Source organism: Nelusetta ayraudi, unplaced genomic scaffold, assembly GCF_046127955.1.
Source record: "Nelusetta ayraudi isolate G7.1 ecotype Tasmania unplaced genomic scaffold, CSIRO-AGI_Nayr_v1 ptg000122l, whole genome shotgun sequence".
Classification (NCBI taxonomy): domain Eukaryota; kingdom Metazoa; phylum Chordata; class Actinopteri; order Tetraodontiformes; family Monacanthidae; genus Nelusetta; species Nelusetta ayraudi.
In genome coordinates this window covers 43,430-62,003 of record NW_027466172.1, presented here as the reverse complement: position 1 = coordinate 62,003, position 18,574 = coordinate 43,430, and the positions used below count along the sequence as shown (strand labels likewise).

The 18,574-nt window shown below is 46.3% G+C and overlaps 1 protein-coding gene across 1 annotated transcript in view; it reads right to left on the bottom strand.

Moving 5' to 3' along the window:
* Nucleotides 1–1,575: 1,575 nt before the first annotated feature.
* LOC142904152 (adhesion G protein-coupled receptor A1-like) overlaps nucleotides 1,576–18,574 on the bottom strand; it is a 35,587-nt gene continuing 18,588 nt past the window's right edge. Inside the window, exons 4-5 of the mRNA XM_076050082.1 lie at nucleotides 12,513–12,608; nucleotides 1,576–6,411 (exon numbers count right to left, since the gene is read on the bottom strand). Coding sequence (XP_075906197.1) covers nucleotides 5,001–6,411; nucleotides 12,513–12,608 — 1,507 coding nt within the window. The 3' untranslated portion in view covers nucleotides 1,576–5,000. The remainder of the gene's footprint in view (nucleotides 6,412–12,512; nucleotides 12,609–18,574) is intronic.

Genomic DNA, 18,574 nt, shown 5'->3' with positions numbered 1-18,574 from the left:
GAAAAAAAAAAAAAAAAAACCTTCAGCACAGATACCAACGTCGCATTATTAAAAGGTTCCATAGACAGGTGGTAATAAATAAATGAATATATTCATTCATCTTTTATACCCACTTATTCCTATTCAGGGTCACGGGGCTCTGCTGGAGCCTATCGCAGCTGTCTTAGGGCGAAGGCAGGGTGACACCCTGGACAAGTCGCCAGTTCATCGCAGGGCCACATAGAGACAAACAACCATTCACACTCACATGCAAACTTACGGACAATTTAGAATGTTCAATTGACCTCACGTGCATGTTTTTGGGGTGTGGGAGGAAGCCGGAGAACCCGGAGAGAACCCACGCAGACACAGGGAGAACATGCAAACTCCACACAGAAAGGTCCCAGCTCCGGGCCCCGGAATTGAACCCACAACCTTCTTGCTGTGAGGCGGCAGCGCTTAAAGATTCATTATGAACTTTTTTCAGGTCAGAGCAGAGGTGTCCCATCGGCTGTTTTACAGGCAGCTGCAGTACCTCAAGTGGCCACTTGAAAAATCGCCACGTCACCTTATTGCCAGCCTGGTATCAAGTTATTAAAATACATCCATGTTGGCTCCTCTCACCTCTTGAACCTTTTTGGGTCGGCGTGAGCACAATGCATGATGGGATATATTGCTGTGTTAATGACCATCGGTTGTAAACTAATTTCATTTAATGCATCGTGGGATCGCATTGAGTGGACAGTATAGTGAGTACCGATGTTCACTCTGAACTCGGATACCACGACAAAATGGTGTAGTGCCTATGAAGACAGTGAGTAGGGGGCAATTTCGGACGCAGCCACTGTCTCATTTTTGTGGTTTGAGTCCCGTATGTTTTAATGTCTGCGCAGGCATATGTCCAAGATCTGGGCATGCCTTACTCTCTCTCTCTCTCTCTCCCTCTCTCTCTCTCTCTCTCTCTCTCTCTCTCTCTCTCTCACACACACACACACACACACATACGCACACCTATCACTTTTGGACTCCTCTCGGCGAAGCTGCGAGGCGCCTTAGCTTCCATCACTACTGTCAGACGGGGCGAACACATTAAGGGCAAAGTGAGAAATCAAAGCAGATTTTTCCTGTCATTGGCACAAATTAACACCCTCTTCTTCCTCCCATGGAAAGCAACACAACTAACAAACAAACAAACAAACAGCAAGCCAATGATGCTCTCGTTCAATGCATGGTGAAAAAATACATTTATTGGAATCTGTGTCAATGTAGAAAAAATTGGAAAACTGGCTTCAGGTTTTGTCACAGTACCACAGGTGAAGCGCTCCAGCGGCCGACAGCGAGCTGAGGCCCGAGTCAGTGAGCTTATCAGGGGCAGTACATCTGCTACTGAGGGCGAAACTAGACATGTCAGGTGCCTGATGATACCAAAAAAAACACATTGTCTCACAGGTACTGACAAAAGAAAACCCTTGGGCTGCACCTGGGAAACTAGCAGATACACACTGTACAGAATATTAACATGTTTTAATGCAGTTTTGGCTGGATGTGTTGCTTTTAGAATGCTTTGCGATACTGTAACAAACCCTTTTTTTCAAACAAGCAAACAAACAAACAAACAAAAAAAAACTACAAAACCAGAGTTTCTGGCCAACACAGTATTGAAGGGATGGATCAGAATTTTGGTAAGAATTTGTCATAATTAATACTTCCAAATGAGGACATACATTCCCTTTAATTATCAGTGCCAACAACTCCTAGGGACAAGTTATGACCTGCACAATCACCACACTATGAAATAATGATGTGGGAGAGGCATTATAAGGCAAATCTATTGCCAAAACTACATTTGAGACATTCCAGCAGGGCGGAGTGATTTCAAAAGTGCATGCTTAAATTATGTAAACATGAGCACCCTTGTTGAAAAGAAGCCAACATTTGATCATGCTGGCACTATGGTGGACAGCCGCGGCGATTTCTCTAGTAACCAACACCCCCGGACCTTATTCACAAGCTGAAACAAGTAACTACAGCATTGTCTGAGGTGTATAATTGCATCCAGTGGTTTTGCTCGGAAAGTAGTTTGCAGTATTTGCTTCACGTGTCCTAATGTTACAATTATACATCACTATTTCATAGCGTAGTGAATGTTCAGATCAAATCTTAAGAGTTGTTGGATTGTGTATTTGATGAGTTTTGAGAAAGAGAGACCTGTACTGTTCACCTCTGGCCTCTCATATCACAAAACAACAACCAATGGTCATTTGAGGGGATGTACCTACGCATATGACTAAAGGGACCATGGCAATAGGCAAATTTGCCAACATGTTGAACTATCCCTGTCTGTAAGTCTGTAAGGTGTCATCCGTTGTGGGTCTCTGTTAAATAATTCACAAGCAGACTCCATGACACTCAATTTTGACCAAAGACTCTGAAGTATCCTGGTTGGCCCTGCGCAAAACGATGAGGTTCATGCATCATCTTTGATGTGTACCAGGGCCTCCTCGCGCCATTTAGAAGCTGCCATCCAAATAAAGGGAGGATCGCGGCAACGTTTTCTCTCTTCTCCGCTCACAGGAGTCAACGGCTCTGTAGCAAAACACACTCTGAGTGACAAATTCTTTCTGGCAGGCTGAACTGTTTTTTTTTTTTTTCCCCCCGTTGTTGTTATGTGTTAGTTTTTTTTTTCATGGGTGGTGCATTTCTATTTCTGACTCTGACAAGATAAGTCTCACGACACACAGGCAGATTGCAGTCAACTTTATAACGTCAACTAAAAAAGAAATGCAGCCAGAAAAAAAGACATTGAAAATAAAAGACATTTTCTTAAACTCAGATACTGAGCATTAAAATTAAGTTAATTTTCTTTTAAGTTTTTTCTTTTACCATACAACTTTCTTTACAGATAGACTCATTTTTATTCTTAAATATTTCAAATCTCATATAAAATAATTTAGCAGAAATTGACTATATACACAGACAAAAGAGCACACGATGGATAGAGACATGATGTGCTGCCTTGGTTCATTTTTTAGGTAGGTTATTTGGGGTCCTACTGAACAAATGACTAGTGCGTTGTAGTAAATACCATCAATAATCAATAAAAATAAAAACCAAAGAAGTGCTTCTGAGTCAATATCCCTCTATCCCTTCCCTAAAGAGACGGCAACCTTCATAATCACAAATAAAAAAAAAAATAAAAAACACACTTCAAGCTTTCCTTTTTATGACACAAGTTACCTACCAAAGCAGAACCAAGAGCATTACGATTTTCAGGATTCAGGGATAAATCAGAGCCTTAAGTCTTGTCAAAAGTAAGATTACAAGTTGGAAATAATGCAGTGTTTGTTGGGAATGAGGCTTAATCCAAGTATGTGACAGAAATGACACGTGGCATGCTGCAGCAGTCGCATCAAGTCGGGGGAAATATTAAGTTGATGGGTGACTTTGCATAAAGAAAACAACAAAAAAACAAAACATAAACCTCTATAAAGACTGGCGCACACACACACGAGGTGTGGGGATGAGGAGGAGGAGGGGGAGGGGGGAGAGGCAGGAAAAGGAGGAGGAATTCTAAACTTCATGTTGACGTTTTGCTCGCTAACTTCTGCCATGTGTAATTCGTTTCGGTGTTCTTCTCCCTGTGGATGGTGTCTGCAAGAAAGGTTTCATCGGTTCCATGGGAAGGGAAAAATAATTGGACGAGTCACAGGCATAGTTTGTCAAAGCAGCTCATTGTTTCTTTAATTACCACATTTACCCTCGCACTCCTTTGTCCTAAAAACGCTTGTTTTGACTTGACAAGAGAAGAGAAAGAGTGATATTTGATGCCTGACAGCATGTGTGACGGGAATAATAATTAAAAAAAAAAAAAAAAAAACCCTGCAAGTTAGTTTGGCGATGAAGACCTGGCTCTCCATGACACTGTTTGTGTGAGTGCATACATATTTATAAATAAAAAAAAAACATTGAAAACTTGACATCAAAACTCTCCGTTCACAAGCTGCCAATGCTGCTGTTATTAACTTCTTTGAGGTGGAAAAAACAAACAAAAAAAAAAACACAGAAGAGAAAAAAACAAACAAACAGAACGAAAGAAAACACAACAGTGAGGACATCATACGGCAGAACAGCACGATCAATACCATCCCAGAAGGAGGCTTAGTTTGACTTTTTTTTTTTCAGCTGCTTTCACAATCAACCGGCATCGACACTCACCCTCACCCACATCCACGAACTCACACGCACCCAAACATCCACGCGCACACACACACACACGCCCACGTCTGGCAAGCGACAGTTTTGTTGCAGGTTGTTTAGAAAAAATTCTTGTAGATATTCACAGTTGCTTGACCGAGAGGCAAAAAATACCAATGGAGTCTAAAATTGCTGGTTTAGTCGTCTAAAATGCAGGTGTCAAGAGTTCCTTAAAGTACTGTGACGGCGGAGGATCTGATGAACTATCGATTGAAAGAAACAAAAACATGGGGCGTGTTGCCATCTTAAGACACACACAAACGTACTCTCTCTCTCTCACACACACACACACACACACTTGCATGTGCAGGTACGTAAGTAGGTGCAGCCATACGAACAGTGGAATACCTCCAGTTGCATCCGACGGCAGGAAGTGACGCATGTTCCTCTTGATTCATAAAGACGCGTTAGTGACGCTGGCGGCTTAGCGTCTACATGGGTATCTGATGTCTGTACAGTAAAACAGGACACATGAAAACAGGACAAGGACATTGAAATAAAAAATATTCCCACACTGATTGTGATCCATATATATAAATATATATATGTGTGTGTGTGTATATATATATATATATATATATATGTATATATATATATATGTATATATACCTACATATATATTTAATTTTTTTTAGAAAGGGAAGTGAAGGTTCATTGTTTGACAGGATGTTGTATGATATGATGTCGTGTCGTGTGTGTGTGTGTGTGTGTGTGTGTGCGTTTGTGTGTGTTTATTTATTTATGATTTTCTTTTCCACATTCCCGCACTACACAGTAGTTTCATTCTTCCAGGGCCCAGTGCGTATATTCCCCGTGCTGTCCGAGGCAAACAGGAGTCCTTCGTGCAGCCCCCCTTTCAGGATCCCATTCTGATTGGGTAGGTTCTGAGGGTAGGATTGTCTGCGCGAAGCGTGCATCTCCATGTGGTGGTGATGCTGCGCTGCTGCCACCGCTGCTGCCGCTGCTGCGGCTGCGGCAGCCGGCTCCTGCTCGGCCACCTTGCCGCAGCCGCACAGAAACAGGCCGGCGTCGGCGCCCTCAGCCGGGCACAGCGAGGGGAAGATGTCCACCTTGGCGCAACAGACGTGCCTGTGGCAGGGGTTGTGGCACGCCGGGGTCTCGTGGCACGCGTGGTGTGCCTCGCAGCGGTGCGCCAGGTGCGGACACATGTGCACATGACGCTCGTGGGTGCTGTGGGGGCTCTCCGTGTGCGAGCTGTGCACGCTGCCCCCGTCGCCGCTGCCGCCGCCAGCCGGGATGTGGTAGGCGAACTCCCTCTCGCCTCCCCCGGCCCTGGACTGCCGGCCTTTAGTCCTGGTGCTGCTCTTGAGGCAGGGGTGGAGCTGGATTCCCGGGCGGTAACCCTCGGGGTCGGCGTGCAGCAGCACATGTGTCGCTCCCGGCTCCTCCTCCTCCATCAGCTGCTGACTGTGCAGGGAGGCGCAGCACGGCGTCACCGCCGGCGCCAGGCAGGTCACATGGTTCTGTGCCGACGGCAGAGCGCCGTGCTTGCAGTGGGCCATTGAGTCGTGGTGGCAGTGGCAGTGGCCGTGGGTGAGGGCGTGGGCGTGGGCGTGCCCCGGGGTGTCCCCATTCACGTTGACCTTGGGACCTGGCGGTCGAGCCGGGCAGCCATCGGCAGCCCGCTGCCCACCTCCCGGGCAGCAGGAGCACCAGCAGTGCCAGACGTCATCCCGCTTGGCGCAGTGGTGGATGAGGACGAAGAGGCCGAGGGTCACCGAGAAGGCACCGTACAGGCAGCTGAAGATCATGTCCAGGAAGTCGTCCTGTGACACCGCCAGCGCCCCGAAAGTCCAGGTGGCCAGGAAGAGGAAGAGGGTGAAAGCCGCCGTCCGGAGCTGGGCCCTGAAGGAGTGCTCGTTGGCCAGCAGTGCCGGGTTGATGGGGACACCGGGGCAGCCGGCGGGGCAGTGGCTCCCGGGGGGCAGAGCTGTCGGGGCGCCGGGCTCTGCCCCCTGGTGGCAGTGGGTGGGGACATCGACGGTGGCGGCGGCGACCCTCTGCTGCTCCTCCGTCAGCCGCTTGAGCTCGTATTTCCTCTCGGGGTGCCGCCGCAATTGGACGAACGTGCACAGGAAGTAGACGCACGTGACCAGGACGATGAAGGTCACAGGGCCGAAGAAGGCGCCCAGGCTGGGCTCCCAGGCCATCCAGCAGCTGCAAGACATGAGTGGTATTCAATGCTCGGATTTATCAATTAAAATCAAATCAAACGTTATTTATAATTGAGTACTCTAGTTGTACTCATAAAATACGTGCCAATACCTCAACACCGATACCAGCTGTATGTGTATGCATGTGACATTTTATTTTTTAGCTAAATTTGTGTTTGTCCTGCAATGAAACTTGTGACAGTTGCCGATGTTCTAGAAAGACATGTTAAGGAACGTTCTTCAAATAACAGAACGTCTGTGGAAAAATAATGATAAAAAAAAAACCCTAAGTAATTCTATAATGTGTAATTGCCCAATCAAGTACTCAGCATCAGTATTGGTGAGTACTCAAATGCAAGTACTCATACTCTACTCTTTCTGTAAAAAAGTGGTATTGCTGCATCCCTAATAAAAACCCACCCACTCCTCCCAAAGACCAGAGATCCTAGCCACCCATTCACCCACCCACACCACAGAAACAGCTAATGTCATGACATGACAGGGCATTGAGGAACCATAAGAGGAAACAACCACCTACGGTGGGGTCATCCACAATGAGAGTGAAACTGGAGTGGTTTGGACCCAAAGGCAACACACACAAGACAAAGCTCAATTGATAAAATTAAAACTTTATTTCAGGAGGAAGGAAAAAGGTGCAGTCCAAATTAGAAGTAAATCTTCTCCAAAAAATGGTGAGATCCTCTTCTCACACAAAAAATAATTCCTTTTTTTAGGCAGGGAAAAAAGAGCAAAAATCCAAAGGAAAGAGACTCACTCAGGCTTGCTTTTACAAGGAAGGGGCTGGAGGCAGAAACAGGAACAGGCAGGGTCAGCAACAGGTAAATCAGTCTGGAGTAGTGTGCTGTAGTGTGTGGGGGGGAGCAGGGCAGCTAAATAGCCTGGCAAGGTGACCAGATGTGAGGAGTTGGTGTTGATTGTCTTAAAGAGTGTGAGTAGAGTGGTGGTGCCTTCAAGGAAAAACGGACAATCCCCCACCCTCACTAAAGGATGGCTCCTGACGTCTCAGAACAGGTACATGTGGAAGCAGGTAGGGAACTAATAATCAAGTGAGCCGGCCCATTCCATATCACATATGCGCATAGACCTAGGGAGCTTGAGTCTCACTGCAACTGGGTTGATTATCCTCTCAATGGGGAATGGACCAATAACCCTGGGTGCCAAATTGTTGCTTTCAACACGGAGAGGAAGGTCCTGAGTGGGCAGCCAAACCTTCCGTCCCACCTGATACCCTCAGCTTTGAGAGCGATGAAGGTTAGCAGACCTGGCATAACGATCAGTGGGAGCGTTGGAGAGAATTGCAGGCTTTTTTCCAGGTGCGCTGGCGTTGCATGAAGGCCTGCACCGATGGGCAGGAGGCTTCCTTTTAGAGGGCAGAGAACAGTGGAGGCTGATACCCGTAGGTACACTGGAAGGGGGAAAGGCCTGTGGCTGAGCTGATAAAAATGTTATGGGCATATTCCACCCAAACCAGCTGTTGGGACGGGGACAGGGGGTTGGATGACACCAAACAACAGAGGGAGGTCTCCATTTGTTGATTCTTCCTTTTACTCTGACCATTTGACTAGGGGTGGAAACCTAAGGACAGGCTAACAGGGGCTCCCAACAGAATGCAGAACTCCTGCCAGAAAATGTACGTGAAGTGGGGACCTCGATCTGAGACAATGTCAACTGGGATGCTGTGGTGCTGGACAACATGTAAGAGGACCAGTTCAGCAGTCTCCTTCGCAGATAGGGAGTTTCTGGAGTGGAACAAAGTGTGTCATCTTGCTAAGCCTGTCAACTATGGTCAGGATAGCAGAGTTTCCTGCAGAGGGGGGAAGATCAGTGACAAAATCCAGGGATATGTGGGACCAGAGGCGACGGTATGGGAAGCGGATGAAGATGACCAATAGGAGCTTGATGAAACGGTTTGTGTTGGTTGCAGGTTGGGCAGGATTTGACAAATCTTCCTCTAAGATGGACCACCAAAACTGTAGTTGCAAAAACTCCCTGGTTCTGCGTGCGCCTGGATGACCGGTGAGTTTGGAGGAATGTGACCATTGCAACACTTCTGACCTAAGTGGGGCGGGTACAAACAATCGGTTGGCCGGGCATGCACTGGGTCCTGGCTGATCAGCAGAAGCAGCTTTAACCCTCTCCTCAATGCCCCAAAAGAGGGGAGCCACAAGACAAAAGGGAGACCGAATGGGAGCAGGCACCAAAGGGGAACTGTCTTTGACAAACTGGCGCAATAGGGCATCAGGTTTGACATTTTGGGATCCTGGGTGATAGGAAAGCAAAAAATTTAATCTAGTAAAAAAACAGAGACCAGCGAGCTTGACAGAAGCTAGAGAAATGGAATTTTCGTACCTTCCTCCAAGGCCAGTTTGACTGCCAGTAATTCACGATTACTGATGTCGTAATTTTGTGCTGCTCAGGGACAGGCCAAGTGGACACAGCTGAGACCTTGGCAGGATGCATATGAAGGCTCCCCTGAGCGACCCAGGATGGAAACCGTGTTCCTCGACGCATCTTGTAGGGGGTGCTCCAGGAATATGGGGTCTGGGGCCCTCTGTTAAGGGCCATTCAGTCCCTGTATGATCGGAGTAGGAGTCTGGTTCGCATTGCCGGCAGTATGTCAGATTTGTTCCGAGGGGAAGTTGGACTCCGGCAAGGCTGCCCTATGTCACAGGTTTGGCTCGTTACTTTCATGGATAGAATTTCTAGGCGCAGCCAGGGGCCAGAGGGGGTCCGGTTCTGGAACCAGATGTTTACGTCTCTGCTTTTCGCAGACGACCGGAAAAAGGTGTCTTGCCCTCTCTGGGTCGGTGGAGAGACCCTGCCTCAGGTGGAGGAATTCAAGTATCTCAGGTCTTGTTCACGAGTGAGCGAAAGATGGAGCGTGAGATCGACAGGCGGATTGGTGCAGCGTCTGCAGTGATCGCTGTAACGATCTGTCGTGGTGAAGAAGGAGCTGGTCTGGGTGTCTTTGCTGAGACTGCTGCCCCAGCAACCCGACTCCGGATAATGCGGCAGAAGAAGAAGAAGGAAACCAATGAGACATGGAACTCAGATCTCTCAGTCTTGACAAAAAGTGAGTTTTCCAGAAGTCATTGCAGGACAGCCTTGACATGGTGAATGTGCTCCTCCATAGGCCTGGAGAATATCAGTATGTCGTCCAGACAGATAAAAACAGAATGGTTCAACATGTCTCGAAGGACGTCGTTAACCAAAGTCTGAAAAACTGCAGGGTCATTGGTCAAGCCAACCTACATTACCAGGTACTTGTAATGGCCTGTTGGTTGGTTGGTTGGTTGGTTGGTTGGTGTTGCACACTGTTGCAAACCAAGTAATAAGTGTTTCAGAGATCAGGCTTGGTAAAAACACTGGCCCCTTGGAGTAGCTCAAAGGCGGTAACCATGAGGGGCAATGGGTACCGGTTCTTTACCGTTATGTCGTTGAGGCCTCAGTTTATGCAAGGTCTGAGGGTCTTGTCCTTCTTTTCCACAAAAAAGAAGCCGGCACCAGCAGGGGAAGATGAAGGTCATACGATGCCTTCTGCCAAGGAGTCATTGATGTAAGTCTCTCGAGGTCTGAAATGGAAAAGAGGCGCCCCTTGGGGGGAGAGGTGCCAGGAAGGAGGTCTACTGCACAATCATATGACCGGGGAAGAGGCAGGGATGTAGCCTTGGTCTTACAAAAAACTTCACCCCGGTCATGGTACCTGGCTGGGAACCTGGAAAGGTCAGGCAGGTCGCGGGAAGGTGCTAAGTGCTTTGGTGCGCCTGCCTGCTTGAGTCAGACTTTATGACAAAAAGTTCAGGATCAGAGGGATGCGGGGTGAAGGAAGGACATGAAACTAAATGGTTTCATGATGATTTCCAGACATCAGTAAGTTCAACGGCTCTGTCTGGTGAGTGACCACTCCCAACAGATGACCGTCTAGAGCATGGGCAGGCACAGGTTTAGGCAGAAGCAACCTATCAGTACCCAATTGACAAGCTAACCCTTCATGAGGTTTTCAACAGCACCAGAATCAATTAATGAAGACAGAACTTGGGAATTTTCAGGCAGAAGGAGCTTGGCTAGAAACAGTGGGCAGTCAAAAACAGAGGAGGCCTTGAAAGAAGATGGGCTCACCAGTGGCTTCTCTCCTACTGATGAGCTCCGACTTTTACTGAACAATTTGAGATGAAACAGTCAGACCGACCAGAGTACAGGCAGAAATTTGTCTTGCGTCGCCGATCCCATTCCTCAGGGGACAGACTTGTGCGGCCCACCTGCATGGGTTCCACGATGTTGGACAAGGGTTCTGCACAGGCTGCGGCTTGGGTCAACCCCGGGGCATGGCTTCATTGGAAGAGGAGCTGAGAACCGAGTGGTGAGCGTTGGCGGTCTCTCTCTCTCTGGCGAGTCTGGATGTGACGGTCAATGTGTGTTGCGAGGGTGATGACATCGTCAAGAGCGGATGGGAGCGCATGAGACACACCAGTTCAACCTTAATATAATCAGATAGCCCACAAAGAAAAGCGTCGCAAAGAGCACCCTCGTTCCAGCTGCTTAAGCGGGCCTTGGTAAGGAAATCAATAGAGAAGTCACAGACAGACCAATTTCCGTGATGCGACCTAAAAAGGCCACCAGCGTCAGTAGAGTGGGCACCATGTACAAAGAAAATACCTCGAAAGATGCACAAGCAGGGGTCTTCTTATCCCACTCAGCTGTCCTTTACAGTCTAGCTCTACCTGCTAGCTGATTTACAGTGAAGGACCCCTTCGCTTCCTCTGTGGCAAAGGTGATGGGTTGTAAGCGAAAAAAAAAAAAATGGAACAGTTGGTCAGAAATGAGTTACACCCCTCAGGCTCACCCACATATCGTTCAGGGGCTCCGATGCGTGATTCTGAAACCGATCTTGGGAGAAGAAGGGAAATTGTGACCTGGGCAGGCTCTGGGGAAGTGCTAACAGGAGCTAACTGGGCTATGGCGACCGCTAATTGCTGCACCTGGCTGATTAAACAAGAGAGATTCTTTTCTTGAGTGGCTACTGCTTGTTTTGCCTCAGCTGCGACGGAAGACATTACAGCCTTGTGCAGCTGGAGGACCTCTTCAATGCGCTCAAAGCTGCTCTTGGGTGTGTGTGCTGGGTCCATGTTTGGCCAGATTGTACTGAAACCAGAGTGGTTTGGAACCCAAAAGATGAAGCTCGCTTAAAAAAATAACAACAAAAGGGGCAGTCCAAATCTTTTCCGAAAAATGGCAAAATCCTCTTCTTACACAAAAAAAGAGTTCCTCTTTTTAGGCATGGGAAAAGGGGCAAAAATCAAAAGGGGAAATCCCATTCTGGCAAAAAAATCCCAATGAAAGAGAATCACTCAGGCTTGCTTTTCCAATGGAGAGGCTGGAGGCAGAAACAGGAACAGGCAGGGTCGGCAACAAGTAAGTCAGTCCAGAGTGGCGTGCTGGAGCGGAACAATCTGGGAAGGAGGAGGGGGAGCAGGGCAGCTAAATAGCCTGGCAAGGTGAGCAAGTGTGAGGAGTTGGTGCTGATTGTGCTGAGAATGGGAGTGGAGTGGTGATGCCTTCAAGGAAAAATGGACAGTGTGGAGGTCCCCCATTAAGGAAACACTCGAGCTAAAAACTAAAAAAAAACTAAAAAAAAAAAACTCAGCTAAAAGGCAATAGAATAAAAATTATGTTAAATTTATAGGAGAATGGAATAAAAATACTTCAAAAACAAAAATAAGACAACAGGATTTTAAAGCTAAGAGACAATATTTATTGGTAAGGGTTAAAAGAAACTAGTTCAAGGCCAAACTAAAAAGGTGTGTCTTGAGTCTCCTCTTAAAGCTTCCTCGTTGTTTTGGTCTGAACCCCTGGAATGATTAGAAGGCCGGTGCCAGAGGACCTCAAGAGTTGAATGTTAAAAGCAGATCAATAAAAATAAGATGGCCCAAGACCGTTAAGACACTTAAAAACTATTAAAAGTACTTCAAAATCCATTTTTTGATTTGAGCCTGTACCAGTGTCAGACTTCCAGTGAGAGGGAAAACATTCTGTTGAGGTGCGTAGAACTGATGTGAAATAGGAAAACAAAAACTTCAGACTTACTACTGTGCTTGCTCTCCGCTGCCGTAGTTTTCTATGTTGACTGCTGCCGTGACCCCGCAGATGATAAGGGGCACCCCGCCGCTGATCAAATAAAACCTGTTGGGGGTTCAGACAAAGGCACAGTTGATTTGACAGCATTTGAAGAACGCGTAAAGACGCGCTCGCGAATCTCGATCTGGATTACAATGTTGACGGCCCTGCCAAAACACGTTTTTTTTAAAAGACGGAAGATAGAAGCCAGACAAGTGAGACAAAAGTGACAAATGCGATTGTTGAACTGATTGTTGGCTTCCCTGCTGATCACGGCGACGGCCCAAAAAGCGACAGCTATTGGACCTTTGGCTCATTTGCTTTGCTGCGCGACAAAATTGTAAATTTGATCGAGCACTACGAACTCCTTTAGCTCTCTCTCCCACAAACAATGCTGTTCCTCCAAAAAATACATAATAATAATAATAAATAAATAATTGACTAGAGCAGGGCCCCATCTGGACTAAGTTCTGTTTTCAGAAGCTACAAAAATGATATATATGGATAGCGATCAACTAACATGGGTGAAAATGAACAACCCTTTTTTTATGCAATCATTAGTGCACAGCCAAAACAGCCTTTTCAGGGCGAGTGAGAGAAATGTTTTGTAAGGCTTCAAACCTGGAGCCTTTCAACTAATCAAACCTTGTTCATTTTTTTTTTTTAGAAATAAAGCACAAAAATGAACTGTTGCTGAAGAAGAGCTTTATTGATCCCACGGTGGGGAAATTTGCCAATTTGCAAATTTGCTGCTGTTGCTGTCAATGGCCTGACTTTGGAAATGGCCATGATATGGCACCAGAAAGAGTTACTACAGGAAGGACAACAGGAAGGCTCCCTTTCGGTAGGGGAAATGGGACGCTATCTATTGGATAGTATTTTCAGTTGAATGTTTCCGTGTGTGGGAGCTCCTCCATCACGTAAAAGTCACCAAATTGCATTAAAATGAATCATCTTGAGGGGCTTCAAACGGAAGGCATAGTGGACCGCTGCGGCGCTTGATTTAGAATGCAGATTTCTGTGTGTACTACCACTGCTCGGTGTGTTATACATTCCCTCACAGCAGGGGTCCCCAAACTACGGCCCGCGGGCCACGTCCGGCCCGCTGCGATATAGCGCGCTCCCGCTCCCGTTCCCCCGTTCAACAAAGACGTTAGCGCTGCATTTCCAACGCGAGCAAAAAGTTTGGAGACCACTGCCCCACAGGGTCAGTTAAAAAAGGTCAGAGTGCCTCATACAGAAACCAGTTCGCCGCTGTTTTTTCTCCTCTGCCATTTTATGAACAGCAACGCAGGCCTTGTGGGTTCAACCATTTTAAGTTATGCTAATGCAAGTCTAAAATTGGACATTCTCAAGGAGAGGCGTTCTGATGTGAGACTGGGGATATTTTTTGCCCTCGTCTGCGGCTGAGTGGAATTCACTTTTCAATTGCTCAGGTGAGGGCTGCGAGCGCTCAGACGAGAAGAGAGACGAGAATCTCCTGCAGACACGGAGCTGCTCCCACGGCTGCTCCCTCTCCGTGCCCTGTCCTTGTCCCCTCTCATCACACCCTCATCCACTTTCCCCTCATAACGCTGCGCCGTTTCCTCTTCCTTCCCTTTCCACCTCGACCCCCCCGTCGGAGGTCTGACCTTTCCGCCACTCCGTCTTCCTCCGTCCCCTTCCTCGCGCCCCTCCCCTCTCCTCCGCTCCCCTCCATTCCCTTCCCTTCCAATCTATTTTGAGTCCCACGCAGGGCCCGTCCCCCAAAACCTAAAACCACGTGCGAGCGGTTTAGTAGTCGAAGCAGGCGGAGAGGGTGGAGGGGAGGGAGGACAGAGGGGACATTACCAGGATGTCACTGTCTGAGTGGAAACGGTTCCCCTGGGGGACGTACCTCCAACAGAAAGCCATTTACGCACCTGTCAGCCAGATAAACATAAATGAGTGGAACTAGTGGATGCTAAAGCACCACAAGGCATCAAAGCCCTTGTTCCATTTTAGCCTCTCTTGAAAAAAAAACGCTGCGCGTGTTTCTTGAAAATCCAATTTCTGAGAAGAAGGTCTGCAACTTGAACGCAGATTTTGCCGACAAATGACAAAAGTTTGGCAGGCGCATTGAAATAAGTTGCTATAGGCAGGATGTACCATATCCCCGGATGTAGGATCCAGGTTAAACAAAGCATGATCAGGGACGACTGATGGTGAGACTAAACAGTATGTACATACATTATCCAATATATTATGTGTATATTATCTAATATATCCAATATAAAATGATATTTCAAAATTTGAGGACACATGACATTTATGCCGTATCCATACTCCATAAATGAATATGCCGTATGAATGGGGCCGCTGTGCCTCTGTCTGGGGACTGTGTTTTTATCTTATTTATCATTATTTAAATTAGTTCATTATTGGATAATTAACTATGCAAATTAATATCTGCTTCTTTTTTTTTTGCACAATACTTGTACATGGATGCCAATTACTCTCTCTATCCCTCTCTTCCACTCATCTGGTAGTTCCTGAACCGAGCCCTGTGATTCACACCCTCAAGTCACAAGCTTTACCTTTGAGGATAAAGTCTGTCAGCCACCATAAGACATTCACACACACTTCCTGCCAGTCAGGACAGGGAAAACAACAACAACAACAACAAAAAAAAAACATTAAGATGTTACATAGTGGAAACTGTTGGGCAAAAGTCAACCCACTGTTTCGGCCCTCCAACCAGCCTCTCAGCTCCTGCTGACTAACCAGCTGTAGCTGAAGCCATATATTAGATGGACAGGTATCTATGAGGTGTCAGTCCCCCTATCTGATTTAACGGGGGAAGTGTATCTAAATGCCCAGCCACTGCCTCGAAGCTACATCATGCCGCAGCAGACAGCTCTATAAGTCACTGTCAGCCCTTGAAGCAGTGATGAGTGACTTTATGATTTTCACAAGCTTTTCTCCTTCGCCGGAACATTTTGTTTTGATCAGACAACTCTTCCCGTCCATACATCACCGCATGCTAAGACGTTCACTCCCATCAAAGGCTTAGAAATATATGTATATGTATGTATGTATATATATATATATATATATATATATATATATATATATATATATATATATATATATATATATATATATATATATATATATATATATAAATATATATATATACATATACATATATATCTTTTTTCATTTTATATATATATATATATATATATATATATACATATTATTGTTCAAGTTTGAGGTCACTGACTTATTTCTGCATTGAACTCCATTATAACCAGCTTTATGAATGAATCGACTGGAACATTACTAGTGCAGTAAGGATGTGCTGAACACATATGGGATGGCTTTGACAGTTGTTGCCTTGAATGTCCATTCGAATGTGATTTTATACAATGAATATCAAGAGTGCAATATGCTGCCATCACTCTTTAACATTGCTAAAAAATGTAAACATTTCTAAGCTTTGTATTATGAGCTTTGTGTACGATCACATTTGGTTGTGCTAAACCACAGGAGAGTAACCACCGCGTCAAGGTTTGTACTTTTTACACACTCGGAATTCTCTCAATCACTCGCAAGTAGATGTTGAAAATGGTTTTCCTGAAAACTAAAATGTTCACATACTTGTTAAGCACATCTTGACTGATTTCCATGCAGTCATAATGGTCACTGGTCACAGAGCATTCAAGATCATAATCAGTCCCCTCAATTTTCCTTTTCTATCACACTCCAGGTCAGGACTAGCACTGCAGATTCCGAGGTGACGTGCTCTCAAAGCGAAAACGCTGCTTTCGGTGAGGAAAACAACTGGCCTGGTTAATGGCGCCATCTAGGGTGTTTAAGGTGCGTGGAACAGGCGTTGCCGTGACTGATTTTCTCACAAAAGGTCAGCGAGACGGCCCGCCGGATGTGCCATCAGGCGCTGTCAAGGGGTAGCGGCGGCAGTGGCGGTGGCAAAGAGTTAGATGAGGACAAATGGGGTGGTGGTGGAGGGTTGGTGGTGGTGCTGGTGGTGGTGGTGGTAGGGGGGAGGGGGGTTGGTGTGGGCAGGGCGCTGCTCAGAGAAGAAATTGATTTGTCTCCAGCTGCTGACTCTCATTGCGCGCGCCTGTCTGACAGGCAGCATTACAGTCAATCACCGCGGATCAACTCGACCGCTGTGCCACACCATACCCATCCCACCACTACTCCCCCCCCCCACCCCCCCCGGACAAATGATCTCGTTCACACAAAGTGCCGCATGATGGGGATGGAAAAAAAAGAGCCTTCAGCGGCGGCCTCTGCGGATTTGTCTTTTATTTTATTTATTTTTTTGGCCAAGGAAGCAGCGCTCAGGCATTGGAGATCCCAATCTGGGCTCCTCCTCATTGTCAGTGGAAAATCTGTTGGAATGCGTTGTCGAGCCTGCAGGTTTGCATATTAAGGAAAAGCAGATACGTGATCCAACTGACTTTTTTTTTTTTTTTTTTTAAAACATTATTATCATTATTATGAAACACCAGGTGATAAATACTCAGGCATGCTGCATATGCGTGAGATAATCCTCTAAAGTCGAAGAAGCAAAAAAAAAAAAAAAAGATTCTGCAAGGCATTCTGGGAGGGGTTCAAATCGAGTGCAGCTCCCTGTTAGAACGTCGAAATGTTTGACGACGGTCTCCTGGAGGTGTATTTTTCCAGCCGCTTTTCATAAAACATGCTATAGCCGAATGTAACATGAAACAAAAATTTGCGGACGCCCCTTACAAATGACTTCCCAGGGACCGCGGGCCGGGGAAGCGCCCCCCCGCGTCCAACGGTCGGTGATTTCTCAAAACGCACAAAATGTTGCAAGTTAGGGCGGGAGGGGGAGAGAAATGGAGAACGCATGGAAGGAAAAGTAGCAAAAAACACAGGCAGCGGACCCATCTGGCTGAGTGACTGAGTGACTGAGGTCTTTTCAAAAAAGGTGGCAGGGCAACGCCGCAGTAACAGGTTAAATCAAGTGTCTCCCCATTCCGACCCCCCCCCCCCCCCCCCCCACTCCCACACTCCTACCCCCAGTCCCTCTTCCTGACATTCAACTGTCCTCCACTCTGTTTTCATCTTGCAGGGACGCGCGACTGAAACAGGGCAACCGAGGCCAAGTGTTCATTCAGTTCAGCTCATACAGAATGCAGCTGCCGCAACAACCTGAGGTATTAAAATAACTCTATCCACACATTAATCATTCCCTACAATGAATAGAAGCAGCAACAAGAAAAGAAAAATGTAATTAACGCTAAGCGCTAAATCCTTCTAATCTTTGATCTTGGCGCATTGTCTGATGTACATGTGGACCTGGCATGGACATCGTCGCGAGGCCTGTCATAGATCCAGAATTTTTCAGTAGAGGAAAAAAAAAAGAAAAAACTGTTGGGCTCTCAACTTTTTTAATGAGGGAACTCTTGTTAAATAAAATATCAGATATTCAAGAAAGTGCTTTGAAACAGCAGTGGTGGAGAGTTTTTCTTCCCTCTATTTTTTTTTAAACTACCTTCTATTTTTGTTATGCATGCGAGTGGTGATTTCCATGATGCAGGGAGGTGAGCACTTTTTTTTTTTTTAGCCTTACCTTAACTGTCTAAAAATAGAATTTTGCCCACACTCTGATGCACAAACAAATTAAAAAAGAAGGATAATATAGTTCTTGCCACAGGGGACTATTTCTTTGTAATTCTTAATTTAAAAACCTCACAATTGAGCACAGTTACATAAGATAGTTTTTTTTTTCAGCACAGTCTTCGCACTTGAAGGTTCTGGCCTCTGTGGCTTCCCATAATTTTCTCATAATGGGCACCTTGAAGAAACATTAATCCTTTTTTAGTATTATTACTCAGGAGTAATCTCGAGAGACAGGCCAAAACTCATCTATGGTAACACATTAGGACTAGAAATAGCCCTGGAATTATCATGACTGTCTGAAAATGATATTTTAATATGTGCTCACCCTGACCTCCAACCCCAACGCCCACTGGGTGGATTAGTGTTTGCTGTTTCTTCAATTAAACAAGTCAGAA